The sequence below is a fragment of the Pan paniscus genome, chromosome 16 (genome assembly GCF_029289425.2).
Source record: "Pan paniscus chromosome 16, NHGRI_mPanPan1-v2.0_pri, whole genome shotgun sequence".
In the NCBI taxonomy this organism is placed as follows: Eukaryota; Metazoa; Chordata; class Mammalia; order Primates; family Hominidae; genus Pan; species Pan paniscus.
In genome coordinates, this window is record NC_073265.2 from 64031032 (window position 1) to 64059007 (window position 27976).

At 54.3% G+C, this 27976-nt stretch overlaps 2 protein-coding genes across 2 annotated transcripts; both read left to right on the plus strand.

Annotated features, from left to right (window-relative positions):
- Positions 1–48: 48 nt before the first annotated feature.
- Positions 49–22487, plus strand: LMAN1L (lectin, mannose binding 1 like). Its single transcript, XM_003811094.5, has 14 exons — positions 49–9770; positions 12896–13050; positions 13166–13273; positions 13371–13429; positions 15452–15551; positions 15886–16006; positions 16778–16833; positions 17369–17501; positions 17809–17960; positions 18563–18634; positions 19374–19441; positions 20290–20413; positions 21084–21211; positions 22209–22487. Exons 1-14 carry the CDS (start codon positions 9557–9559, stop codon positions 22336–22338), a joined length of 1620 nt encoding a protein of 539 aa, XP_003811142.2. The 5' UTR covers positions 49–9556; the 3' UTR covers positions 22339–22487.
- An 811-nt stretch (positions 22488–23298) lies between these two features.
- Positions 23299–27958, plus strand: CPLX3 (complexin 3). Its single transcript, XM_008963468.4, has 3 exons — positions 23299–23600; positions 24768–24855; positions 26853–27958. Exons 1-3 carry the CDS (start codon positions 23437–23439, stop codon positions 27075–27077), a joined length of 477 nt encoding a protein of 158 aa, XP_008961716.1. The 5' UTR covers positions 23299–23436; the 3' UTR covers positions 27078–27958.
- Positions 27959–27976: the final 18 nt, after the last annotated feature.

The window sequence follows — 27976 nt, forward strand, 5'->3', positions numbered from 1 at the left end:
TGGGTGGGGAGCATGGCTGGGAGATGTAGCCGCCGCTTTGTGTCAGCTGCACGAGTGAGTGTCCTTGTGTCTGCCCTCGGGGAAGTGCTCACTAGTTGCCCTGCTGCCGCCAGGCCCAGCTCCAGGGCCCCACCTACAGGATGCTGCCTGGGGGTTCCAGCTGCCTCCCCTGCTGTTTTCAAGCCTGCAGCACAAGGAGGGCTACAGCTAGGGATGGGAGGGAGCCCAGGCTTGCACAGATGGGAACGGGGTTCTAGTCAAGCCCCCTGTGCAAGAGAGAGAAAAAGCAATGGTGGGCCCGGTGGGCTTCCTCTGGCAGGAGGAGAAGTGTCTCATGCCTGAGAAGATGCTGACCCGGAGGGGAACGGGAAAGCTCCTGGTGTTTCTCCAGTTTCACCCACGATGTCACAGCTTTGCCCTGTCCCCACCCCTGCCATGTGCCAGGCCTTAGGTCATACCAGACTTGGCAGGGGCTGAGGATGCAGGGCAGAGGGGAGATCCTGGCACCTTCCAGTCAGGGGGAGTCCCTCCCCACCCCACCTTGTCGGGGAACATACAGAGAATGTGGACCAGCCATGAGATTTTCTCCCCTCACTCAGGTTGTCCAGGGGCAGTGGTCAGTACAGAACCTCTGAAGGTGTGAGGCTTCATGTATTCCCTGAGGCAGGCAGGTGGGGTGTTCCCCTGTCCTGTTGTGGCCCCGACCCTTCCTCTACCAGCCAACAGGACCTGAAATCCAGGGAGATCTGACTTCGAAGTCTACCTTGTGTCTGTTCCTCAGCCCCACTGTAGTTCCATCCACCATGATCTCTCCTGGCCCAGTGCAACAGCCTCCTCGCCGCCTCCACTCCATCTTCTCTGCATACTGCCAGACTAATTTTTCTAAAACTACACCATTCATTCAACAACAAATATTTGAATACCTGCTGTTTGCTAGGACTGAGGTTCATCAGTAAGCAAAACACACCCTGTGGAGTCCACAGTTGGGAAGACAATCAAATAGTCACATATAGACAGTGACAAACTTAAGTGCTACATGAGGAACACAAAACATGGGAATCTTTGTAGATCAGGGAGGGCTTCTGGAAAGAAGCAGCGTTTAAGCTGAGATCAGAAGCAGAATGAACGGGTTGTATGGCAGGAGTTAGCAGCATTCCAGGAAGAGATGCTGAGACTGGAGGGAGGGCAGCTTTGTCTCAGATCTCCAAGAAAGTGGGTGAGGATGGACGAACAGCCAGGCCTGAGAGGTGAGGCTGTGGCTGTGGCAAAGACTTAGCTTTTATCAAACAGAGAATAATGGTAAGCCAATGACAAGTTTGATCAGGAGGGTGACATGTCAGATAATTTTTGTTTGTTTGTTTGTTTTTGAGAAGAAGTCTTACTCTGTCACCCAGGCTGGAGTGCAGTGGTGCCATCTCAGCTCACTGCAACCTCCAGCTCCTGGGTTCAAGCGATTGTCTTGCCTCAGCCTCCCAAGTAACTGGGATTACAACAGGCATGCGCCACCATGCCTGGCTAATTTTTGTATTTTTAGTGGAAACGGGGTTTCACCGTGTTGCCCAGACTGGTCTCAAACTCCTGACCTCAGGTGATCCACCACCTCGGCCTCCCAAAGTGCTGGGATTACAGGCGTGAGCCACTGCACGCGGCCCAGATATGTGTTTTTGAAATCACCCTAGCTACTGGTAGAGGAGTTTCAGAGAGTACAGTGAGGACTGGTCCAGATGAGAGACGGTCTCCAGAGAGATTTAGCTCCAGAGCTAAAATTGACCGAACTTGGCTATGGATTCAGTGTGAGAGTGGAGGAGAGGGAAAGGCCGTAGCAAGGCCTGATTGAGCAGAACGGATGCAGGGAGGGCAGCAGGGGGCATCTGCTGAGTGAGGACAGGAGACTCATGCTTAGGAGGGAGTATCATGAGCTCTGTTAAGGACATGTTAAGGTTTTTGTTGTTTTGAGACAGGGTCTCGTTCTGACACCCAGGCTGGAGTCCGGTGGTGCAAACACAGCTCACTACAGCCTTGACCTCCCAGGCTGAAGCAGTCCTCCTGCCTCAGCCTCTCAAGTAGCTGGGACTACAAGTGCCTGCCACCATGACTGGCTAATTTTTAAATTTTTTGTAGAGACGAGGTCTCCCTATGTTGCCTAGGCTAGCCTTGAACGCCTGGGCTCAAGCAGTCCTCCCACCTCGGCCTCCCAAAGTGTTGGGATTACAGGCGTGAGCCACCACACCAAGCCACACATTGAGTTTTAAGTGAGGCTTTGAAACTGCCAAGAAGCTGGGCGCGGCGGCTCACGCCTGTAATCCCAACACTTCAGGAGGCCAAGGCCAGTGGATCACTTGAGGTCAGGAGTTAGAGACCAGCCTGACCAACATGGTGAAACCTCTTCTCTACTAAATATATAAAATTAGCTGGGCGCAGTGGTGCACACCTGTAATCCCAGCTACTCTGGAGGCTGAGGCAGGAGAATTGCTTGAACCCAGGAGGCAGAAGTTGCAGTGAGCCGAGATCATGCCACTGCACTCCAGCCTGGGCAACAAGAGCAAAACTGCATCTCTCAAAAAAAAAAAAAAAAAAAAGGTCAAGAAGAGGAGGTTGACCATGCCAGTGCCATGTCGTAAAAGCCAAGGAAAAAGAACTTCAAGAGGAGGAAGCCACCAGGGTCCCCGCCTCCCAGAAGGCACAGAGATGGAGGCTGAGTCTGCCCCTTGGTTTTTATTTATTTATTTATTTATATTTATTTTTTGAGACAGAGTCTCGCTCTGTCACCCAGGCTGGAGTGCAATGGCACGATCTTGGCTCGCTGCAAGCTCCGCCTCTCAGGTTCACACCATTCTCTGCCTCAGCCTCCCGAGTAGCTGGGACTACAGGCGCCTGCCACCACTCTCGGCTAATTTTTTGTAGTTTTAGTAGAGACGGGGTTTCACTGTGTTAGCCAGGATGGTCTTGATCTCCTGACCTCGTGATCCACCCGCCTTGGCCTCCCAAAGTGCTGGGATTACGGGCGTGAGCCACCATGCCTGGCTATTTATTTTTTTTGAAATGGAGTCTCGCTCTGTCGCCAAAGCCAGAGAGCACTGGCACAATCTCAGCTCACTGCAACCTCCACCTCCCAAATTCAAGCAATTCTCCTGCCTCAGCCTCCCAAGTAGCTGGGATTACAGGTGCCCACCACCACGCCTGGCTAATTTTTGTATTTTTAGTAGAGACAGGGTTTCGCCATGTTGGCCATGCTGGTCTTGAACTCCTGACCTCAGTGATTCATCCACCTCGGCCTCCCAAAGTGCTGGGATTACAGGCATGAGCCACTGCACCTGGCCAAACTGCCCCTTGGTTTTAGCCACAATGTCTGTGTTGATAAGGGCTGATTCCAGATCACGGTGACTAGAGAAGGGTGTGAGCAACGCAAGAGGTGGACAGTCTGAGAAATGAAGTTGTAATGGAGAGATGAGAGAGGAAGAGTGACAGGAGGATGTGGTGGATTTAGGGTTTTTTTCTTTTTCTTTTTTTGAGATGGAGTCTCGATCTGTCACCTAGGCTGGAGTGCAGTGGCGCAATCTCAGCTCACTGCAACCTCAGCCTCCTGGGTTCAAGTGATTCTCCTGCCTCAGCCTCCTGAGTAGCTGGGACTACAGGTGCCCACCACCACACCCAGCTAATTTTTGTATTTTTAGTAGAGGCAGGGTTTCACCATGTTGGCCAGGCTGGTCTCGATCTCTTGACCTCCCAAAGTGCTGGGATTACAGGCATGAGCCACCGCACCCGGCTGGTAGATTTAAGACAGCAGAGTCTTGAGCAAATTTGGCTGCCAAAGGGAAGGACATTGACCTTTAAATTGTACTGAGTACTGAGAGTGAGGCAAGAGATATAGACAGGAGGGGTGGTATGTAGATGGTAGAGCCTTCCTTAGAGCAGGGGGTGGGTGGTGGGAACCCAGAACATGGGGGAACCGGCCTGAGATGGGAGAGGGATAGTCCCTCCGCAAGTGCAGAGAAGGAGGGAGACTCAGGCAGTGGTGCACTGATGAATGTTTAATATCCAAATCTAGGACATGGGCTGGGTGGGGTAGCTCTGATTCATAGCATTTGCTGATATCCACGGAGTTAATACTCTGATTGTGGTCAATTTCAAGCACCAATCTGACTTCACTGAATACAGCGCTGGATGGGGATTCCAGCAATCAGCTCTCACAGCTGGTCCAAGCCAGCTAGGATTCAGAAACCCACAGTGAAGCCCGTGGCTATAGGGTCACAACAGGGGCCAGCCAAGCAACACAACAGAGATGGGCCAGGCATAAAACAACAGGAGAGAAGGGACAGGGCTCAGCCAATGGGACCCTGAGGGTTGCAGGCTCAGATGGCTGGGTGTTCCCATTCATCTTTCCTTTTATTTTTTTTGAGAGGGAGTCTAGCTCTGTCACCTAGGCTGGAGTGCAGTGGCATGATCTTGGCTCAGTACAACCTCTGCCTCCTGGGTTCAAGCGATTCTCGTGTCTCAGCCTCCCCAGTAGCTGGGATTACAAGCGCCTGCCACCACACCTGCCTAATTTTTTTATTTTTAGTAGAGAGGGGGTTTTGCCATATTGGCCAGGCTGGTCTCGAACTCCTGACCTCAAGTGATCCACCCACCTCAGCCTCCCAAAGTACTGGGATTACAGGTGTGAGCCACTGCACCCAGCCTCTCTGTTTCTGCTTGTTTTTTTCCTCTTTCTTTTCTCTCATCTCTCCCTTCTCTGCCCTGGCAACTGGCTCATCACAGATGAGCAAGACATAGATCCTGCCCTTAAGGAGCTTGTGAACTGATGGGGAATCTTCTCAGGACTCAGTCTGCTGTCCGGAAAAGTGGGGGAATACCTGCCACCAGCACCCCACCAATGGGGCAGAGGCGGTGGGAAGTGCAGGGCGGCTCCTCAGACACTCAACAGGCAGGGACAGCAAGGGCATTCCTGGCAAAGGAAGGGCACTGCCCAGCCAAAGGTGGTGAGGTGCGACAGCGAGCTGACCAGCTTGCTGGGGCTCAGACGCCAAGGGGTGTGGCTTGGAAGCCAGTGAAGCTGAAGCGAAAGCAGGGGCCTGGACCTCACCTGCCTCTGTAGGCCCAATGAGGAGCTCAACGTTATGGGAAGATAGCCAGAAGCAATTGAAGGGCTTAGGACAGAGGTGTGGCTTGGCCAGATCTGTATTTTATTTTGTTGTATTTATTTATTTATTTTTTTTTTTTGAGAAAGAGTTTCACTCTTGTCCAGGCTGGAGTGCAATGATGCAATCTCGAGTCACTGCAACCTCTGTCTCCCGGGTTAAAGCGATTCTCCTACCTCGGCCTCCCGAGTAGCTAGAATTACAGGCATGCACCATCATGCATATTTGGTATTCTTAGTAGAGACGGGGTTTCATCATGTTAGTCAGACTGGTCTGGAACTCCTGACCTCAGGTGATCCACCGGCCTTGGCCTCCCTAAATGCTGGGATTACAGACGTGAGACACCGCACCCAGCCCAGATCTGCATTTTAGAAAGACCTTTTTCACTGCAGTCTGGGAGACGGTGAGGAGGCTGCAGTCAGCAGGTAGTGGGGAAGAGGAGGATAAAGGGGCTGCTGTCCTATTGAGCTGAGCACTGTCTGCCAGGCCCTGTTCTAAATACGTTCCATGTAACTTTTCAAACAACTCTTGGAGGCATATACCATTAATGCTCCCATTTTACAGATAAGAAAACTAAGGCTTGGCAAGATTAAGGAACCAGGTAACACGGTATGAATGGCAAGAACAAATGTAAGAACCTGCCTATGGCTAGATGTGGGGATGAGGCAGAGGGAAGGATATGGGAGCAGTTCCACTCTCTGGTGTAAGGGGGCGGTGCCACCTGGGAGACCTGAGGCCTGGAGGAGGATGAAGGGGCTGGAGAAGAGGAATTCAGTTTGGAATTCCTGGGGGCCTTAGTGACATCCAAGCAGAGATGTCCGCTGCAGAGAGACACATTCATTCAAGTCTTCCAGGAGAGGCTGGCTAGAAGTAGATTTGAGAGTGTGCGTGCCCAGGGATGTGCTTGAAGTCATGGGCATGGAGGAGCTTGGTCAGGGAGTGTGGGGTTGAGGAGAAGCAAGCCCTGAGGCTTATGGGGGTAGGGAGGGAGAGCAGCTGGCAAGGGATTAGTGAAGGGAGCAGCCAGGGGCAGGGGGAGAAGCAGGTGGGCCTTGGGGGGACTCAGGGTACAGGAGGGGTCGGGTAGAGCAGGTGGATGTCAGCAGCATTTCAAGCGGCAGAGACTGGGTTGAGAAGAGTCTCCTAGGACCAAAGAGCAGGCATAGCTGCTCAGGCCTTTGCGAAGGCGTTTTCCATGGAGTGGTGGGGACAGGATCGGGAAGCCAAGGGCTTGAGGATCCAGTGGGCTTGAGGGGCTTGAGGATCCAGTGAGGAGGCGGGGACAGAATGGACAACCTGTCCACCAGTGTGGCTGTGAAGGTAGGAGGAGCAGATGGAGGCAGGTGAGGGCTTGGTGTTGCAAAATGCTTTTTTTTTTTTTTTTTGAGACAGAGATTCACTCTTGTCGCCCAGGCTGGAGTGCAATGGCGCGATCTTGGCTCACTGCAACCTCTGCCTCCTGGGTTCAAGCGATTCTCCTGCCTCAGCCTCTTGAGTAGCTCGGATTACACGCCTGGCTAATTTTGTATTTTTAGTAGAGATGGGGTTTCACCATGTTGGTCAGGCTGGTCTTGAACTCCCAACCTCAGGTGATCCGCCTACCTCGGCCTCCCAAAGTACTGGGATTACAGGTGTAAGCCACTGCACCCGGCCTGTGAAATGATTTCTTATAGCATGTTCTAACATTTCACATGTACAACTTTGATTTTAATCCATTTGTAAAGCTTCAGTCACTGACTCCTATTGGGAACCTCCAAAGCACAGTAAAATTTCAGCTATCCAGGATTCTTGGCAAATGAGTCATTCTGGAAAACCAACTTTTATTTGGATGAAAATATTTGAAATATAGGATTTCTTTCTTTCTAAAAAAATTTTTTAATGAAAATTTTCAAATATATAAAAATAGGCCAGTGTTGTGGCTCACACCTGTAATCCCAGCACTTTGGGAAGCCAAGGCAGAAGGATCACTTGAAGCCAGGGGTTCAAGACCAGCCTGGGCAACAAAACAAGACCCCCATCTCTACAAAAATAAAAATTAAAAAATTAGCTGGGGGCTGGGCGCTGTGGCTCATGCCTGTAATCCCAGCACTTTGAGAGGCTGAGGTGGACGGATCACCTGAGGTGAGGAGTTCGAGACCAGCCTGATCCAAAATGGTGAAACCCTGTCTCTACTAAAAATACAAAAATTGGCCAGGCGCGGTGGCTCACACCTGTAATCCCAGCACTTTGGGTGGCTGAGGCGGGTGGATCACGAGGTCAGGAGATCAAGACCAACCTGGCAAACACTGTGAAATGCTGTCTCTACTAAAAATACAAAAAAATTAGCTGGGCGTGGTGGCAGGCGCCTAGTAGTCCTGGCTACTCTGGAGGCTGAGGCAGGAGAATGGCATGAACCCAGTGGGGGCAGAGCTTGCAGTGAGCGGAGATTGTGCCACTGCACTCCAGCCTGGGCAACAGAGGGAGACTCCATCTCAAAAAAAAAAAAAAATACAAAAATTAGCCGGGCATGGTGGTGGGTGCCTGTAATCCCAGCTACTCAGGAGGCTGAGGCAGGAGAATCGCTTGAACCTGAGAGGAGGAGGTTGCAGTCAACCGAGATCACACCACTGCACTCCAGCCTGGGTGACAGAGTGAGACTTCGTCTCAAAAAAAAAAAAAAAAAAAAAAAAATTAGCTAGCAAGGCACGGTAGTGTGTGCCTGTAGTCCTAGCTCCTCTACAATCCTGCCATTGCACTTCAGTCTGGGTGACAGTGAGACCCTGTTTCAAAAAATAATAAAATAAAAGTAGAAGATATAAGGAACCCCTGCATCCTGCCATCCAGCTTCAGCACTTACCAACTCAAGGTCTCTACCCCACCTGCTCACCAACAAGCCCTGGAATATTTTGAAGCAAATCCCCGATGTTACAGCAATTCATCTGTAAAGCTTTTGTATGTTTCTCCAAAAGACACTTTAAAAACATAACCACAAGCCAGGCGTGGTGGCTCATGCCTTTATTTCCAGCTATTCAGGAGGCAGGAGGATCCTTTGAGCCCAGAAGTTTGAGTCCATCCTTGGTAACATAGGAAGACACCACCTCTCAAAAAAAAAAAAAAAAAAAAAAGGCCAGGCGCAGTGGCTCACGCCTGTAATCCCAACACTTTGGGAGGCCGAGTCAGGCGGATCACGAGGTCAGAAGATCGAGACCACCCTGGTTAACACGGTGAAATCCCATCTCTACTAAAAAATACAAAAAATTAGCCAGGCATGGTGGCGGGCACCTGTAGTCCCAGCTACTTGGGAGGCTAAGGCAGAAGAATGGTGTGAACCCGGGAGGCAGAGCTTGCAGTAAGCCAAGATCGCGCCACTGCACTCCAGCCCGGGTACAGAGCGAGACTCCGTCTCAAAAAATAAATAAATAAAATAAAATAAAAAATAAAAAACATAACCACAATACCATATTAGTTCTCAATTTTTTTTTTTTTCGAGATGGATTTTTGCTCTTATCACCCAGGCTGGAGTGCAATGGTGCAATCTCCACTCACTACAATCTCTGCCTCCCAGGTTCAAGTGATTCTCCTGCCTCAGCCTCCCAAGTAGCTGGGATTACAGGCATGCACCACCACGCCTGGCTAATTTTTTGTATTTTTTTTTTAGTAGAGACAGGGTTTCACCATGTTGGCCAGGCTGGTCTCGAACTCCTGACCTCAGGTGATCCACCTGCCTTGGGCTCCCAAAGTGCTAAGATTACAGGCATGAGCCACGGTGCCCTAAAATTTTTAACAATTCCTCAATATAGTCAAATATCCATTGTTCAAAAATATCCATTGTTCAAATTTCCCCAATATCTTTTTTTTTTTTTTGCAGTTGGGTTAAAATTTGGCTCCAAACAAGGTCTGCACGTTGCGTTTTTGTGCTGTCTCTAAAGACTCCCTTCTTTTTTCCATGTAATGCTTTTGTTGAGGAAACCAGGCTGCTTGGAAGGATGAGCCTGGGGGAATTCGGGAGAGGGAGAGAGGGGGCAGGGAGGAGAGAAGGATGGGTGTCCAGATAGATGTGCCATCCATGCTGGGGGACACAGGCAGAATGTGGAGGCCTGTCTCCCTAACTGGGAGGGGAGGCCAGGGCTGCTGAAGGGTGGAGCCCAACCCTGGGCACCCCCCTTTCCCCCCTGCCGCATCCAACTGCTGGAAGTGATGGGAGACAGAAAGATGGCCTGAGTCAGGGGCAGGGGCAGAGCTCAGGTTGTGGTGGGGTCCCGCTGCCCACGTCAGACTGGAGGTGAGGGATGGGCGGGGCCTGACAGCAGGCCTGGAAGGAACAGGATGTCTACGCTGGAGATGGAGGGAGAGGACAGTGCCAAAACCCAGCTCCTGGCCAGTCCCCAGCTCCTCCCTGCCTGGCCCTATCCCAGGATCCCCTCCCCGGCCTCCCAGCTATGATCTACCCCGGGGCCCAGACTTCAGGGGCCTTCACGATGCCAGCGGTCAGTGGTCCAGGTCCCTTGTTCTGCCTTCTCCTCCTGCTCCTGGACCCCCACAGCCCTGAGACGGGGTGTCCTCCTCTACGCAGGTTTGAGTACAAGCTCAGCTTCAAAGGCCCAAGGCTGGCATTGCCTGGGGCTGGAATACCCTTCTGGAGCCATCATGGAGGTGAGGGGCAGGGGTGGGGACCAGCTATGCCCAGGGTCCCTCAAAGTGCTGGAGGGGCTGTGACTTGGTAGGGAGTGGGTCTGTCACAGCCATCTTCTGTCCAGGGTGGGGCAAGGCCTGGGACAGTGCCAGGCACCCCAGGACCCCTTCCAGGCTTGTCTCCTGCTCCACCGCCTCAACACCCCCCACCCCTGCCCAAGCTGTTTCTCCTGTGCCTCTCTGCTTCCCTGCCCTAGGACTTCTCGCTTCTCCTCTGCCTCTCCTTGGACCCCTGCCCTTCCTCTACCTCTGACCTGTGAACACACAGACACATGCTCACACACTAAGTCCCAGGCACACAGAAGGCAATGTGGACCAGCACAAACCTCCACTCTCCCGGCTCCATCCCAGCGGGCCTGTGGCTGGCCATGAGAACTGGGGGCTACCTGGAGGGAAGCATCCTCATCCCAGGTGAGTGGGCACCAGCCCTTCCCTGTATGTGTGTTGTGGGTGGAAGCAGGCATGAGAGCATCTTAGCCCATAGGTTTGTGTTCAGGGACTTCCAAACCCAGACCTACAAAGAGTGTGTCTTCTACCAGATCTTGTTCCAAAAAGGGTTTGTGATGATGGAACTACACGATAGAGGGAGTGAGCAAGAACAATGAGGATTAGAGTGGAGCATGAAATAGTCTAGGAGCATGGCTTCCAAAACATATGCTGTGAGGTCTGTCCACCTGAGAGTTGGGCCATGGATTTAATTCTGAGCCTCTTAGCAGGCAAAGCAAAGATAGAAAGCAGATCGGCTGTGGATTTCTGTCTATAAAATGTGAGTTCTTGGCCAGGTGCAGTGGCTCACGCCTGTAATCCCAGCACTTTGGGAGGCCAAGGCGGATGAATCACGAGGTCAAGAGGTCGAAACCATCCTGGCCAAAATGGTGAAACCCTGACTCTACTAAAAATACAAAAATTAGCTGGGTGTGGTGGCGCGCGCCTGTAGTCCCAGCTCCTCAGGAGACTGAGGCAGGAGAATTGCTTGAACCTGGGAGGCCAAGGTTGCAGTGAGCTGAGATCCTGCCATTGCACTCCAGCCTGGGCACAGAGCCAAACTCTGGCTAAAAAAAAAAAAAGAGATGTGAGTTCTGAGAAATGGCACGATTCCTAACTAAAGCCAGGACAAAATATCCCTTTTTTTTTTTTTGTGAGATGGAGTTTCACTCTTGTTGCCCAGGCTGGAGTGCAGTGGTGTGATCTTGGCTCACTGCAACCTTCACCTCCCAGATTCAAGTGATTCTCCTGCCTCAGCCTCCTGAGTAGCTGGGATTACAGGTGTGTGCCACCACACGCAGCTAATTTTTGTGTTTTTTTTGTTTTTTTTTTTTTTTGAGACGGAGTCTCGTTCTGTTGCCCAGGCTGGAGTGCAGTGGTGTGATCTCGGCTCACTGCAAGCTCCACCTCCTGGGTTCATGCCATTCTCCTGCCTCAGTCTCCCGAGTAGCTGGGACTACAGGTGCCTGCCACCACCCCCAGCTAATTTTTTGTACTTTTAGTAGAGACGGGGTTTCACCTTGTTAGCCAGGATGGTTTCGATCTCCTGACCTCGTGATCCGCCCGCCTTGGCCTCCCAAAGTGCTGGGATTACAGGCGAGCCACCGCGCCCAGCCTAATTTTTGTATTTTTTAAGTAGAGACGGGGTTTCACCATGTTGGCCAGGCTGGTCTTGAACTCCTGACCTCAGATGATCTGCCTGCCTCGGCTTCCCAAAGTGCTGGGATTATAGGCGTGAGCCACCGCGCCCAGCCCAAAATAATCCTTTAAGATGGTAGGCCCTGTCAGTAGGGTTTCTTCCAGTCCTCCTTCATAGAGACACAGGAGGTAACAAAAAGGTGGGCTGTTTCTCACAGCACCAAGCTGGGCCCTGCTTCAGGACCAGAATGGCAAAACTTATACAACACTCACTGCTCTGGGCCTTGCCAAGTCTGGGTGTCACAGATCATGTGAGGGAGCAGAGGCACCTTCTCCAAGATCACCCAGTGATGTGTGCATTGTCTATTCATTCATTCGTTCACCCTGATGCTCCTCTGTGCCCAGCCCAGAGATACCAGGCAGAGTTAGGCTGAAGGAGCCCATGGTCTGGGGCAAGGTCTCACCCACAGGCCTCGTAAGGCTGAAAGCCTTCTGCAAGGATTTCAGAGGCAGTGACAGCTTCCAGAGGCCCTGGGACTTGTGGCCTTGCAGCTCTGAGCCTCCCTACCCCCATCCCTGGCCTTTATAGAGCAAACAGGCTGGATTAGCAGCCTCCAGAACGTCCTGGCAGAGTCTGGGCCCTGGGCCAGGTTCCAGGCTGGCAGGTTGGAGGGTGGGGAGTGAGCTCAAGTAGGGCCTCTGAGTTCCCTGCCCCCAGTTCCTGCCAAGACTGCCTCAGTTTCTCTCCCATTCCTTTTTCCTACCATGCAGGGCTCCTTCCTCCCCGCCCCACCACCGCCAGTGACAATTCTCACACACATACTCCATCCTGCATTCTTTCATCGCCGTCCTGTGGGCCGGTTCTCACCTTCACATCTTTGCTTTCCTGCTTTCCTCACCTTGGAATGCCCCCTAGGTCCTGTCCACCAGGAAGCTCTGGCCTCATTTGGCCACAGCCTAGAGTCTTGGGCCTTCTTGCAGTTACTCCCTCCTAAAGTGCTCTCCTGTGTTCTGTGGTCTCAGGCACTTCCTTTTTTGTCACAAGGCCTCAGTTTCGTCATCTGAGAAATGGGAAGGGTTAGACACAAATCTCTCTCGTGGTGGAAAAAGCTTCTGCTTTGGAGTCATATGGAGCTGAATTCCATCCAATCCACTTAGTTCCTTAACTTTTATGAGCCTTACTTTCCTCATCTGTTAGATGGGGTCTTATAAAAACAGACAGCACACACTGCGGTGAGGCTTCACTGACGACGTGGATGGTGCTGGCATTCATTGCCCTCCCCAGCAAAGGCCCCTCCAGCTGTGCTGGGCTCTGACTCCTGCTTCCCTGGCTGGCCGGTTATTTAATGGCAGGCCTTGGCATTGTCGCCTTCTCTTCCGGGAGCCCAGCCCGGGCCAGTGAGAGAGTGAAGGGGGAGATGGGGTGTAGTGGAGCCTGGGGCTTGAGCTGCCCTGGTCCACAGACGCCATCCTGGGCCTGGAGGAAGTGCGGCTGACGCCATCCATGAGGAACCGGAGTGGCGCCGTGTGGAGCAGGGCCTCTGTCCCCTTCTCTGCCTGGGAAGTAGAGGTGCAGATGAGGGTGACGGGACTGGGGCGCCGGGGAGCCCAGGGCATGGTGAGTGTCCTCTCCCAGAGCTGACAGAGCGGGGTGGGTCAGGGAGGCGGGTGATGAGCCCCGGGGTCCCAGTATCCCACACGGTTCCCTGAGCTGAGGGGCTGGGGACCTGCAGGCCCTGTGGTACACCCGGGGCAGGGGCCATGTAGGCTCTGTCCTTGGGGGGCTGGCCTCGTGGGACGGCATCGGGATCTTCTTTGACTCTCTGGCAGAGGATACTCAGGTGCGTAGTGGTCTCCTGCCTGCCAGCCCGCCTGCCCGCTCACACCCTCCCCCTCCCGCCATGCCCGCGGCTCAGGCTGCTTCTCACCTCCCTGCAGGACAGTCCTGCCATCCGTGTGCTGGCCAGCGACGGGCACATCCCCTCTGAGCAGCCTGGGTAAGGGCCTGTCTGAACTGACCACTCACCTCCATTTTTGCACTGGGAGGGGCCCATCCCCCCCATCCGAGCCCCTGCCCCAGCCTCCTCCAGCAGGGGGCCCACCCTGCCGGGCCGCCATACTTGCTGGACTCTCTCACTCAGCCGACGTCCGCCCCCCTGGGGCTTGATTCCTTCGACCCAGCAGCCCCAGGTGAAATGACACAGGCTGGGGCCTGTGATGAGTATCTTTGCTCCCATGATCTCATCCCATCTCCAACACCCTCCATAAGTGGGGGGTTATTCGTCCCATTTACAGGTCAGGACATTGAGCCCAGAGAGGGGAAGGGATGTGCCGTGCGCAGAGCTGAACTTTGAGCCCAGACTTACCCCTGGAGGGTCCCCGCCCTTCCCTGCATAGCTGTCCCTTCCCTTTCCCCTGATGATTTGGCTTCTGTCCCTCCCCGGCCCTACTGCCTCCTCAGTAGCTGGGCCGGTTTGTCAGTGTCTCTCAGCAACCTTCTCTCGGCTCATAACAATTAGAGTAATTGCCTGCATTTATGGAGTGAGCTGATTGTATGCCAGGCACAGCACCAAGCCCTTCTCATTTACTGTCTTAGTTAACCCTCATAACATTGTTATGAGGTCGTTCCAATTACCGTCCTCGTTTTAGAGATGGGAACACTGGGGTTTGGAGAGATGAGATGGCTTGCCCAAGGTCACACAGCTCGGGGCACAAACCCAGGTGGCTGCTCTGGTGCTGGCTTCTCCCCTGCCCTGTGCTGCCTCCCTCTTGGCGGAAGGCGGCACTGTCAGACGCTCTGCTGTGAGTAGCCTGAGGTGTCCAGAGACACAGCGTTTAACACTCTTTTCCTGACTCCCCAGAGCTTGCCGAGCCGACCTGTCAGGGAGGCAGCCTGGTCACATTGTCCTTGGCTGCCGGGACATGTCCAGGTCATCCGTCCTGAGTCAGCTGCATTCTGAGCCCTGGCAGCTGGGAGAGGAAAAGGAAGCCAGAGGCACAGAGGACTTGGAGTTTAAAAGAAGGAGGAGGGAGAGGCCAGGCACAGTGGCTCACGCCTGTAATCCCAGCATTTTGGGAGGCTAAGGCGGGCTAATCACCTGAGGTCAGGAGTTTGAGACCAGCCTGGCCAACATGGTGAAACCCTGTCTCTACTAAAAATTAAAAAAATTAGCCGGGTGTGGTGGTGAGCACCTGTAATCCCAGCTACTCGGGAGGCTGAGGCAGGAGAATCGCTTGAACCCAGGAGGCAAAGGTTGCAGTGAGCTGAGATCGCGCCACTGCACTCCAGCCAGGGCAACAGAGCAAGACTCCGTCTCAGGAAAAAAAAAAAAAAAGAGAGAAGAAGGAGGGACGTAAGGGTGATAGGACGAGGGTGATAGGTGGGTCGGGGGAATGGAGGGCAGAAACTGCATTGTTGGTCCAGGCCTTTGTCCCCTTAAGGAAGGGCCACAGGGAGGCCCCTGGCCCCTTCTGTAAATCCAAGTCCCAACACTCCGTCAGGCAGGGCTTGCTTCCCCTGCCCCTCTCTCTTCTGCCAAGGGGGCAGGCTACAACAAGGGAGACTCAAGCTAGACAAGGTACATGTCCCATGCCAGCTCGCCCAGCGGAAAGGGAGGTGGCACAGCAAATCTGGGCAGAGTGGCTTCTGGGACTGCCCTCACTGTCCAGGCCTTGAGTCCTGTATATCCTGGCTGGATTCCAACTGCCCACAAGGGTCAGGCATGGTGGCTCACACCTGTAATCCCAGCACTTTGGGAGCCAAGACAGGTGGATCACTTGAGGTCAGGAGTTTGAGACCAGCCTGACCAACAATGTGAAACCCCATCTCTACTAAAAATACAAAAATTAGCCGGGCATGGTGGTGCATGCCTGTAGTCTCAGCTACTTGGGAGGCTGAGGTGGGAGGATCACTTGAGCCCAGCAGGCAGAAGTTGCAATGAGCCAAAACTGCACCACTGCACTCCAGCCTGGGCAGTGACTCTTTCTCAAAAACAAACAAATGAACAAACTGCCCACAGGGATGGAGCTAGCCAAGTGCTGGGCTCCTGTCATTGGGACTTCCGGAACCGGCCACACCCCTTCAGAGCACGGATCACCTACTGGGGGCAGAGGCTGCGCGTGAGTCACCCTTCCTGCTTCTGACAGGGCTCTGAGTTACAGAGCTGCTATGTGTGCGTGCCCACGGCCCCAACACACCAGTGCCTGTGACACCACGTGAAGTCCCTGGCACACACGGGCCAACATCCACAGGGGATCCTCCATCCCTACACAGAATCCTAACACTCACCCAGAGCACATACATGTAAGGGCTCACATGAGACCAGGAGTGCGGGTCACCTCCATGCCATTCTGATACGAAGCCCTAGGGCCACCTGCCATCCCACAGCCAGGGGAGTCAGGCAGTCAGAGGTAGGGACACCCCCCCACTGCTCACTCTCTCCATGTCCCTCAGGTGTCCTTGAACAGTGGCCTCACTCCCAGTGATCCAGATGAGTTCTGTGTGGATGTGGGGCCCCTGCTTTTGGTCCCTGGAGGCTTCTTTGGGGTCTCAGCAGCCACTGGCACCCTGGCAGGTGAGGATCCCACTGGGCAGGTAAGAGCAGAAGGGCAGTGATGAATAAATCACCCTCAGCACACCTTCTAAAGAGCACTGGGGTGGCGTCAGCCACTTCACCACATGACCTGGGCTTCTGTGACCCTTGGGAGAAGTCATGTCTGCCTTGAGACTTGCAAGTCTCAAATGGGATAAAACAAGAGAAGCTTTGATTTCAGTGCTGGCCACATAAGTGCCCCTAGCTGTGAGTTGTGGGACAAGTGGAAGACAGACAGCAAGGAGGGGCATTTAGGAAAATGGAGCAAAGAAATGTGATGCCATGGAGAGTCCACGGAGGGTCCCACAGCGGGAAAGCCGAGGGCAACCAGAGCGTGGGAGTCCTTGAATGCTAGGACCTTGGTCTGGTTTCTGAGGAGGAGAGTGACATGGTCAGAGCTATGCTGGAAAGGTGGCCACTGTGCAGTTGCTACTACCAGTAGCAGCTGTGCTCTGGGGGCCTAAGAGTGTCAGATGGTCTGCTGCCATGGCTCTAGCCCAGGATGTTTTGGGATCGTCCAGTTCTGCCACAGGGGCCTGCCTCTGACTGAGTGTGAGGTTCAACCCTCACCACCCACCCATCTACCTGTCAACCCTCACACCTTTCCTAGGAAGTAAGCAAGACAAGCATCAGATGGTGGCCCAAAGTCACCCCTCTTGCCTCGGTGGGATATCATGGCGGTGAGGGTGAAGGCTGAGCGGGGGGGCTGCTGGGTGGAGGGGTCTTACTTCTCCTTCATCTGTCCCCTTCCAGATGATCATGATGTCCTGTCCTTCCTGACCTTCAGCTTGAGTGAGCCCAGCCCAGAGGTGATGCCAGCCCTGGCCTACCTGGGAATGGCAGCCCAGGGACCCTGCCCTCACCCATGTCATGGTGCCCTCAGACCTGCCATTCCAGCCCTTACCTCCACCTGGCCTCTGAGCTCTGCTCAGGCCAGACCTTGTGCAGGGCAGTGCTGCAGGCCAGGGCTGGTCTGTGAGGTCTCGCAGGCTGGCTGGCTCAGGCTGTGACATTACAGTTCAGAGCGATCAGTGCCAGGTCTCAAAAGGTGCAGGGGGCTGTGGGAGCACAGAGGAGGAGTCCCAACCAGCCAGGGGGTCAAGGAAGGCTGCCTGGAGGAGATGAGCTTAAAGGAGCCGCGGACCAGCACATACAGGCTTGAGGCCACAGCAGGGAGGGAAGATGGTGGGGATCTGCGTGAAGGCAGAACTCAGAGGGCTGGAAACTGCAGGGCCAGCTGGCCAGGGAGGAAGGCTGGGCTCGTGGGGAAGGCTGTGGGAAGGCTCCCCTTGCTTCTGGATCTCCCATGGGTTTGGGGCCCGACTTTCTGTCTTCCTCCCCTAGGTTCCCCCTCAGCCCTTCCTGGAGATGCAGCAGCTCCGCCTGGCGAGGCAGCTGGAAGGGCTGCGGGCAAGGCTGGGCTTGGGCACCAGGGAGGATGTAACTCCAAAGTCAGACTCTGAAGCTCAAGGAGAAGGTAGGGACCGAGAGAGCGGGCAGGTGGCGCCCATCTGAGTGTCACAGCATCCTCCACCCTTATGACCAGGGGTCCTTTAATCAGTAGGGAAGCTGAGACCTGAGGAGGCCACATCTAAGCAGGCCCTGGGCCCAAGTGTTCTGTGCTATCCCCACCTTACCACTTAGACTCATCTTCCAGGAGAGGGTCTTGGAGGCAGCAGCCACACCTTCTGGCACCCCTCTCCAAGAAGCCACCCCAAAGATAAGATAGGCTGTGTTACCCCACCATGGCTGGCTGCCCATCCCAGCTCTGCCCTAATCCCCAGGGGAAAGGCTCTTCGACCTGGAGGAGACACTGGGCAGACACCGTGGGATCCTGCAGGCTCTGTGGGGTCTCTCCAAGCAGCTGGCCCAGGCTGAGAGACAATGGAAGAAGCAGCTGGGGCCCCTAGGCCAAGCCAGGCCTGACGGAGGCTGGGTGAGAAGCCCTACAGGCATCCAAGGCTCCACCTGCGGGCCTGAAAGAGGAGCAAGCACTGTAGTCAGCAACTAGTCTCCCCTAAGGCCTGGAGGGAAAGGAAGGCAGGGATGAAATGCTGCAGGTCACAGGATGGGGCAGGGCAGCATGCAGGATGGCATCTCTGCACAAGCAAATGCGCACGGGGCTGGGGCTGAGGCTGGGGCTGGGGAGAGGAGATGCCAGCTATTTGGACTCAGCTCTGTAGATGAATGACAGAAATAGACTAGGTGCTAATTTGCATGTAGCTTCACATGCGATTTGCATAGGGCTTGCTTAATGCTTAGTTGCACCAGAAGCCTCATTGCATCTCCATTGCCATCTGGCTCCTCCCCCAGGGAGTCATGCTTCGGGTCATGCCCAGCCTGGGGGCCTGAGAGCTAAACTCAGCCAAGGTGTTAGATACTGGGCAGAGGAGGCCAGCAGCTCTTGTGGGCTTTGCTGGGCTCTGACAGCTCGAGGTTTTAATCTTGTGTCAGAGCAGCTTAGGCTGGGCTGCTAGTGTGGGGAAGAGGGGAGGGGACTTACACTCCAGGGCCAAGCCTCTCTGATCCTATCCCCAGGCCCTGGATGCTTCCTGCCAGATTCCATCCACCCCAGGGAGGGGTGGCCACCTCTCCATGTCACTCAATAAGGCAGGGACCCAAACACTGGGTGTTGACCAGCACTGGCCCCAGCTTGGCTGGTGCTCTGGGAGAACCAGGGCAGAGAGGACTGGGCTGGGCCTCTGCCTCCTTCAGGGGACAGAACCACTTTTAGAAGGGAGAGGTATTTTGGCTTGGCATGGTGGCTCACACGTGTAATCCTAGCACTTTGGGAGGCCAAGGTGGGCAGATCACGAGGTCAAAAGATTGAGACCATCGGGCAGATCACAAGGTCAAAAGATTGAGACCATCCTGGCCAACATGGTGAAACCCCGTCTCTACTGAAAATACAAAAATTATACAAAAATTAGCTGGGCGTGGTGGCATGCATCTGTAGTCCCAGCTACTTGGGAGGCTGAGGCAGAAGAATCACTTGAACCCGGGAGGCAGGTAGCAGTGAGCTGAGATTGTGCCACTGCACTCCAGCCTGGCCGCAGAGCAAGACTCCATCTCAAATAAATAAATAAGAAGGGAGAAGTATTTTGAGAAAACCCTGAAGTGGCCACTGTTGGGAGGAAACAACCACCCCTGGGGAGAGGGGCGTGAGTGGAGGGGGAATGCGGAAGCCCTTATGGATGAGGTCACAGAAATACAGTGTATCCAAATAAGGAGGCCCTGGTAATCTGGGAAGGCCTCTGGAAGGAAGAGGCTGCAGTGCTGCTGGGAAGGTGGGCTCTGAGAAGAGAGTAGCTATGTCCTGGGCCCTAGACAAGAGGCTGCCCCTCTGCAGGACTCTGCCAAGGTCGGTGCCCTGCTCCATGGACAGTGGACTCTGCTCCAGGCCCTGCAAGAGATGAGGTAAGGGACTGGGTGGGGACCCCTCCACCACCTTGTTTCTCTGCCTGAAGTTCCTCCATTAGCCCTTCATTCCTTCCATCATTTCCTGAGCGCCCAGCACACAGCCTGTCAATTGGAAGGGCTACCGGTGGAGTTAGGTTTGTTGAGTTGACTTGAATTTAATTGAATCAAGTTTAATGTTTTGCAAGTCCTAGTTGAAAAGCAATTCTCTCCCGGAGAAGCCCATCATGAAGGCCCCCTCAGACACTCCCACCCTCAGGAGGCTTAAGAAATCTGAGCATTCCTTCAACGGCAGCTCCTGGGATGAGGGGCGTTTTGTTGGGGGCTCTTGGAGAGGGAGCACAGCCAAGATCAGACCAGTTGGAGGAGACAGTCCCTGACTTGGTTTTGTGCCCCCATTAACTTCCCGGTATCCCACTCTAGGCCAGGCCTCTGGAGCCCTGGGGGTTGGGGGAGTCCTGGGGATGCTGTGGAGGAGGCATGCATCCCAGGCTGAAGCCTAAAGCCCCCCTGTACACACACAGCTAGATGCCTAGGGTTGGGGGTGGAGAGGCACCTAGATGAGAAGAAGGAAAGGAGTTAAATCCCCAGGGGCTGGGAATGGAAGGCAGAGCCGGGGAGCCTGGGGTTGACACAGATAGCTTTAGGGAGATGTTTATCTGAGCTAAAGTCTCAGGATCTAGGAAGAAGGTTGGAGGTGAAAAGACCAGCCCCCAAGAAGGGGCCCCATGGATGGTACCTGTTCCCCATCCATGTGCTGCCCTTGGGGAGATGGGAAATGATTAGGCCATCTGGGTGGAAGCAGAAGAGGTAATGAGTCATCTTACTTGGTTTCCACCCCCGATTAGGGATGCAGCTGTCCGCATGGCTGCAGAAGCCCAGGTCTCCTACCTGCCTGTGGGCACTGAGCATCATTTCTTAGAGCTGGACCACATCCTGGGCCTCCTGCAGGAGGAGCTTCGGGGCCCGGCGGTGAGGGGGAAGTAGTGGGCAGCATGGGGTCCCCAACCTTGACGTCTGGGCTCAGCCACCCTTCTTCCAGCACTTCAGCAGCCCCAAGCCCTCCTGCCTTTGCCCTCCCCTCCCAGGACTGCTGGCAAGCACATCTGTGCCTGCGTCAGTGTCTGTGTGTGCGTGCATACATGCCACCACACATCTCATCTTTTCTCTGTCCTCTCTCCTCTCTGAAGAGTCCCACAGACTCAGCACCAGCAGGGCCCTGGACACCCCTCGATCCAATATCCAATGACCAGAGGGGAAACAGGGTGGGCTGTGTCCAAGATCACTCAGAGTCCAGTGGTAGTCAGCGCTTCCCCATGCCCTGTCCCATGCTCGTTCCCTCGCCCTCACCCTGCTCACCCTGTCTTTGGCTCTTTACTTCTCTCTTATCTTCTCTTGAGCCCTGGGCCCCTTGATGATCCCAGGCCCCAGGCCTTCCCAGCTGTTCCCACAGATGCAGCCATGGGAGCTGGGGTTGGGGAGGCAGCTTTGTACACTGCCCCCTCTCCAAGTTCCCTGGATGACAGCCAGGACGCCCCAAGCCTGGGGAAAGGAAACGGAGCATGCACATGGCCTAGATTCCAGGTCCCCCCCTCCTTCTGGGTAAGAAGCTAAGCTAGGACCTTAGACTTTCCCCTTTCAGAAGGCAGTGGCCAAGGCCCCCCGCCCACCTGGCCAGCCCCCAAGGGCTTCCTCGTGCCTGCAGCCTGGCATCTTCCTGTTCTACCTCCTCATTCAGACTGTAGGCTTCTTCGGCTACGTGCACTTCAGGTGGGCCACCCCGTGAGCAGGACTTCCCACAGCACTGGCATCTCTTGGTTCTCAGCTATAGCCATTGGATTTAGGAGAGGGGACACTTCAGCTCAGAGGGGACCTGCCGAGTCCCCAAATCACAAAGAGCACAGTGCAGGATAGGGCCCATTCTCTCACCAAGCACTACTGACCACCTGCTCGCCCCCCAGCCCCATCTGGGTCCTGCTCTCACGGAGCTCGCTCACACAGGTCTAACTGACCCTGTGTCGTCAATGCCATGATGTCAGGAAGCTGAGGGGCTACGAGAGTGCAGGAGAATACACTTGACCCCCCTTGGTTAGGGAATCAACCTGGAAGGGACATTTGATATGGTCATTAAGGTGACTAGGAGTTTTCCACCCTGACAAGATAGGTAAAGGCACAGAGGCAGAGGGAACAGCATGAGAAAAGGCAGGGAGGCATGAGAAAAACATAATATTTTAGAGAAAAAGTGGCAAGTTCAGTAGTGTTGGAGCAAAGGGCAGGACGAGTTTGTGAAACTGGGCAAAGAGATCTGAAAAAGTGAGAGGAGGTCACTAGTTTTGCTTGGTGTGTGTTTGCTGAATGAACGCGCACCATTTAGAGATGTGGGGTGTGCTAAAGGCCTCAGCAATGAGACTGACAATCTTTGTTGGTGGAATTTCAAGACAAGAAGAGTCCGTGTGGGCTGGGATGGTCCTGGAGGAGGAGTAAAATGAGCTAAGCTTTAAAAAGCACAAGGTAGAAATGCTCACAGGCTTCAGCGCATGCACAGGAGTGCAGTGGCGGCAATCAGCCTGGAGCCACTAGGACAGACCCTACATGCCCGGGGGGAAAGTGTGGACCATATGCAGCGGGCCAAAGGAGCCACAGAAAGTCCAAGAACAGCAGAGGTTGTGGTGCAGTGAGTGTAGCAAGGCAAGCATGAGAGTCCTGGTTTTTCAAAAGCCCATAAAGGAGAGACGCAAGTAACCTGTAACCTTCTCTCTGGCAGCAGGCAGGAGCTGAACAAGAGCCTTCAGGAGTGTCTGTCCACAGGCAGCCTTCCTCTGGATCCTGCACCACACACCCCCAGGGCCCCGGGGATTCTGAGGAGGCAGCCTCTCCCTGCCAGCATGCCTGCCTGACCCACCTCAGAGCCTGCTTTGCATCACTGGGAAGCAGGCAGTGTCTTGGGTGGGGGCTTGGTCAGTATCCTCTCCGTCTGGGTGCCCAGCTCCCACGCACACCTGAGCTTTCGGCATGCTCCCACCTCGTTAAAGGTGATTTCCCTCTCCCCATGCTATGATATACTGGTCTTCTTTCCAGCCTCACCCTAATCTCTGTGAAGGCTTCCACCCCTTCTGAGTACCTGGCTGGGAGTGCGCTCCAAGCAGGCAAGGAGGCCAAGGCCTGGCTTAACCTCCAAAAGACCGGATACCCCACGGGCTTTGAACCCTCGACTATGGAGGGAAAGAGAGCCATGACTGTATATAATTCTGTCCTCAAACTCACCCATAACAGAGAGCAGTGTCTCCCAATGTCCCTCCTGGCCCAGCTCAGCCAGCATCACTGAGCAGCTCTCTCCCTCCCCACTCCTAGCTGCTCCAGGGGCAGCAGGGGAGGCGCGTGACAGAGCAACCCTGAGAGGCCAACTCGTGGAATCATAACTGGGATTCCCGCTCGCGCCCTCAGGTCTCCCTCCCTTTTCCAGCGTCAAGCTCTCTGGGCAGCTGCTGGGTTCAGTGACTTGGGTGGGTGGGGAGAATGGGGGGCACCCAAGGCTGGGTTTTTACCCCTTGCTGCTACCTGGATCTCCCAGCTGAAATCCTAGTTATTAGTGGCCCAGGAGAGGAGAAAGTTGGAAGAGGCTACGAAACAGGGTTCCGGGAGTGTATGAGCTCAACCCCTCTCCCGGGAGAGCGACCCCACCACCGCAGGCCCTAATCCTCTGTCAGCAGTGCCCAGCGGAGCTCGGCGTTGAAGGAGGCACGTGGGGGAGGCGGGAGTGGGGAGCGGGCACGTGGTCCAGCCTTCTCAGCCCCGTGCTGCCCCCCGCCCCCAGTGAGGAGGGGTTTGGGGAGGTGGGGGCGGGCCCGGGCGGGGGCGGGCGGCGGGCGGCGCCAAGCGTGGGGCGCGGGCCCGCGGCGGGAGCTGTCCGCGAAACCTAGTGCTGAAGTAGGCGCGGACGTGCCCGGTGCCTGGCGCGTGGTAGCAGGCGCCCAGTGCCCCGGCCGGCGAAGACCATGGCGTTCATGGTGAAGACCATGGTGGGCGGCCAGCTGAAGAACCTCACTGGGAGCCTGGGAGGCGGCGAGGACAAGGGAGATGGGGACAAGTCGGCAGCAGAAGCTCAGGGCATGAGCCGGGAGGAGTACGAGGAGTATCAGAAGCAACTGGTGGAAGAGAAGTGAGTGGGATCCCTTCCTGGCTCCAACGACCTCCCCTCCCCACCCCCACAGCTGCTCAGTCCATCCCCGGGCCAGCCTCAGGTCCCAATCCCTTCTCCCCTACTTTCCTAGACACGGTAAGAGACCGGGAGGTGTCCTCTACACTGCCCCCAGACCCATCCTATCTGAAACCCAAAACCCCGCTCCAGCATCATGCTCCGGCCAAGGGGGAGTGGGGGGAGGGGCGACCGGACGAGGGACCGACCGGAGCCTGGGACGAGAAGGGGGGTGCACGTGCGTTTCTGACGAAACAATAATCCCTTAATCCGATCTGGTCCCAGCCGCCTATGTCTTCCAACTGGGGCTCCTCTGAACTTGAGGCTCTGAAAAAAGTGGTGCAGCCGCTCAGAGTCGCGGAGGCAGACCCTGAGATGGGGGCACTCACAAACATTGAGCACTTGTGTGCCCGCAGTGCTGGGACAGAGTTTGGGGCTGGACTCTGCTGCTAGGCTACTTGGGTTCAGAGCCTGGCTTTGCCTATTAGCTAGATAACTTTAGGCAAGTTACTTAACCTTTCTGTGCCTCTGTTTCCTTTTCTGGAAAATGGGGATGGTAATCATAATACATGCCTTGTATATTTATGAAGATTAAATGCCAATGCATGTAAACTGTTTAGCACAGCACCTGGCACATGACAAAGTCTCATAAATGATAGCTGTTATTTCGCTCAATCCTGATAACAGTTTTGTGAGTTGCAAAATTTTATCCCCATTTTACAGAAGAGGAAGGTAAGTGACTTACCTAAGGATATACCTAAAATGGTAGTGGAGCTGGGATGTGAACCCAAGTTTGGCCTGAATACTTTTCCCCACATGACATAGCTTGTCAGTGAGGGAACAGCAGACCAAGTTGGAGGCCATGAGGGACAAATAATTAGGATCTGCAGAGAGAGCCAGACAGACTGCCACCCTCGTTCCCTAGTTCCATCCAGTGGCAGAGACGACAAAGGGCACTGTGATGGGGAGAGGCAGCAGAAACCTGGATGTCCGGGTTGGAGCGCTTTTGCTACACACAGGGACCAATGCAGCAGCTGCCAGGACTCAGAGACCCCTTCTGTCCCTCCCTCGAAGACCTCAACCCCCCTTCTCTCAGTCCTCGTGGTGACTCTGCCTCCGGTGACCCTGCAGGATGGAGCGGGATGCACAGTTCACACAGAGGAAGGCAGAGCGGGCCACACTGCGGAGCCACTTCCGAGACAAATACCGGCTACCCAAGGTAAGCTGGCCCCGGCTGTGAGGCACATCTGGCTGGGACCCTGAGCTCTGGGTTCTGGACTCCTTCGCCCCATTCTGGGCACCACAGCCCTCAGCTATGAGACTCACAGGGTGTTTGGTTAGATCCTTCTCATTCATTTGTTCTTTTATTCATTCACTCACTCGTAGTTAAATCTGTGCCCACCAAGGGCCAGGGCTTTGTGCTGAGGGGACCCCAGTCCTCATGAGACTGACAGGTCTGTATTTCTGGAGTCAATCTAGGCCTCTTCTCTCCTCCACCCCCCATATCCCCACCAAGCCTGGGCCAGGCCTGGGCAGAGGAAGACACAGGGGAGGCAGAAATCAGTAGATTTGACTGCAGAGGTGAGTGTTCTGGGGGTTTCTGAACCTACTGAAGGGCAGAACTTACTTAAGGTGGGGGAGAGAAGCCCTGTGTGTGCCAAGTACTTGACCTTCATGTCCTCATCTAACCCCCAATAATGCTGCCAGGCAGCTATCACCCACAGCGACAAAAGATGAAACTGAGGCTAAGAGAGATGGAGGGACTTGGCTAAGATCATACAGCCAGTGAGCCATGGAGCTGGGACCAGCCCTCAAGCCAGTGAATATGAGCCTGCCTTTGCTCCAGGGCCCCAGGCTGCTTTCCAGGGTATGGAGTCTGCCCGTAGAGAGCCAAGTACCCCCTTGGCCAGCCAAGCAGCCAGAGAGTATATCTCAGGAGATCCCTGCCCCCACGCTCCCCTGGGCAGTGCAGCACCAGATGGGCATGTAAGTGTGCTGCTCCTGTTGTCTAAGGAGGGGAATGAAGCACAAATCTCTCCCAGAATATCACCCTAGTGCATCCAGAACTGTGCTGGACTCAGGGGAAAACAGCACAGGGCTATAGCGCTCCTGATTTTGATCTTCCACTTGAATTGAATGACCAAATATATGAACATCACATTCACTCATTCAACAGATATTTACTGAGTCCCCAGCTGCTTCTGACTCCCCACAGGGCACCAATCTTTTGGAAATCTGTCACGGGGAAAAACCGGTCCAGAAAGCCTGCCTCACTGGAAACTCTCCTAGGAATAAAATCATTCCTCAGATGCTTGCGCTAGGCATATAAGAGACACCTGCCATCAGCAAAGTCAGAGTTGAGCAGAAGAGCCAAGACTTGGATGCAACTGAGTAGGACATAAGGCGCCCCCCAGAAGAATAGTGAAGGGCAATGGTCATCGTAGGTGCCATGCAAAAAAACACAGATGTTGGAATCAGTGACATAGGTTTGAATCTAGCTCCCCAACATCCCGCCTGTGTGATCTTGGATAATTTAAGTTACTTAAGTTACTTTAGTTAAGTAACTTAAATTTAAAGTAAGTTACTTAAATCCTGTAAGCCTCAATTTCCTTATTTGTGAAGTGGAAATAACAATACCTACCTACCTCACAGGGTTATTGTGAGAATTAAAAGCACCCAGCTCAACGTCTGCCATGTAATAGATATAATAGATGTTTGATAAATGGTACCCATCACTATTTTTGGTTACACCCTTAAGCATAACAAGAGTCAAAACATGACTTAGCTGACTGTAACAGTGTGACTCATAGGTATTTTCATTTTGTCTTTACTCACTGTGCTGGTCCTTCAGCATCTCAGAGTGAAATAAGGTAATATAAAAAGGTCTCCATGTCCAGGCATCAAACGCTTGATCCTGGGATGTGGGGGTGGGAGCTGAGCTCACTGGAACATGGGGCTCAAGAATCTAAGGGGCCAGGCACGGTGGCTCATTCCTGTATTCCCCCGGCACTTTGGGAGGCCAAGGTGGGCATATCACTTGAGCCCAGGAGTTTGAGACCAGCGTGGGCAACATAGGGAGACCTCGTCTCTACAAAAAAAAAAAAAAATAGAATCTAGGGGCCTGGAACCCAGTCCAAGCCTCCTCCCTGTCCTCTCAACTCTGGGTCCTCACAGACTTCCACTCCACCCCACCCCCTCTTCCCCTCTTCCCTTCAGAACGAGACAGATGAGAGCCAGATCCAGATGGCAGGTGGAGACGTGGAGCTGCCCCGGGAGCTGGCCAAGATGATCGAGGAGGACACAGAGGAGGAGGAGGAGAAGGCCTCAGTCCTTGGGCAGCTGGCCAGCCTTCCTGGCTTGGACCTGGGCTCACTCAAGGACAAGGCCCAGGCCACACTGGGGGATCTCAAGCAATCAGCTGAGAAGTGTCACGTCATGTGACCACTTCCCCGGGGTTACCCACTGGGCTGGGCCCCCATGAGGGCTAAGAGTGTGTCAACTTCCAGGGACCCATACTCCATTTGGGGCTTTGTTTTCCTTGCCCCATCCTAGTTCCAAGACCTTTCCCATCCATGCCCCAAGCCTATCTTCTGGTTTCTTCCTCTCTGCTGGGAGTAAGTCCCCATCTTCACTCTACCCTTCAGGACCCTCCCCACCAGCTCAGCCTGTGGAGGCCTCCCAAGATTGTAGGAATAGGCCCATCCCTCTCTGGCCATGGCCCCAAGTTCCTGCACACAGGAGCACCCACAGAGAGACACACACAGGACACAAAACCCCTGGCACGTTCAGAGACAGAAGCCGCAGATACATCCCGGCACAGACAGACACGCACGCACAGGCCAGCTCCCTTGCGTGTCCAGCCCCTCCAGACACCACCACTCAGAAACTCTGAGAGAGAGCGTGGGCAGACACCCTCAGCAGACAGGAGGCCTGAGTTCCAGTCTCCACCTTTATTGTTCTTGAAAGCCCCTGCTCTCTCTGAGCCTTATTTCATCATCTGTAAAATGGGAATGGCCTGAATGACTTCTAAGGCTCTTTCTGGCTTGACCTCTCAGAGCCAAGCCCACATCCCTCCTTGGGCAGGGCAGCAGCTGCTGCCACAGCCTCCAACGGCTGCCACTGTGGGCTCTGGGAGCCGGAGCGATGCTGTGTGAGAGGCAGAGTGCCAAGGATGAAGCTGGCACTGAACAGTAAGCGGTTCCAGGCCTCCTCTGGGCCCAGGGCCCAGCCAATTTCTGTTCTGTTCCTGTAGAACGCTCTCTGGATTCCATAGCTGGAATCTCCTCTCTTAGCTCAGTGAAAAATAAAAACCCCAAATGGTGTGCCTACCTTCCCACTTC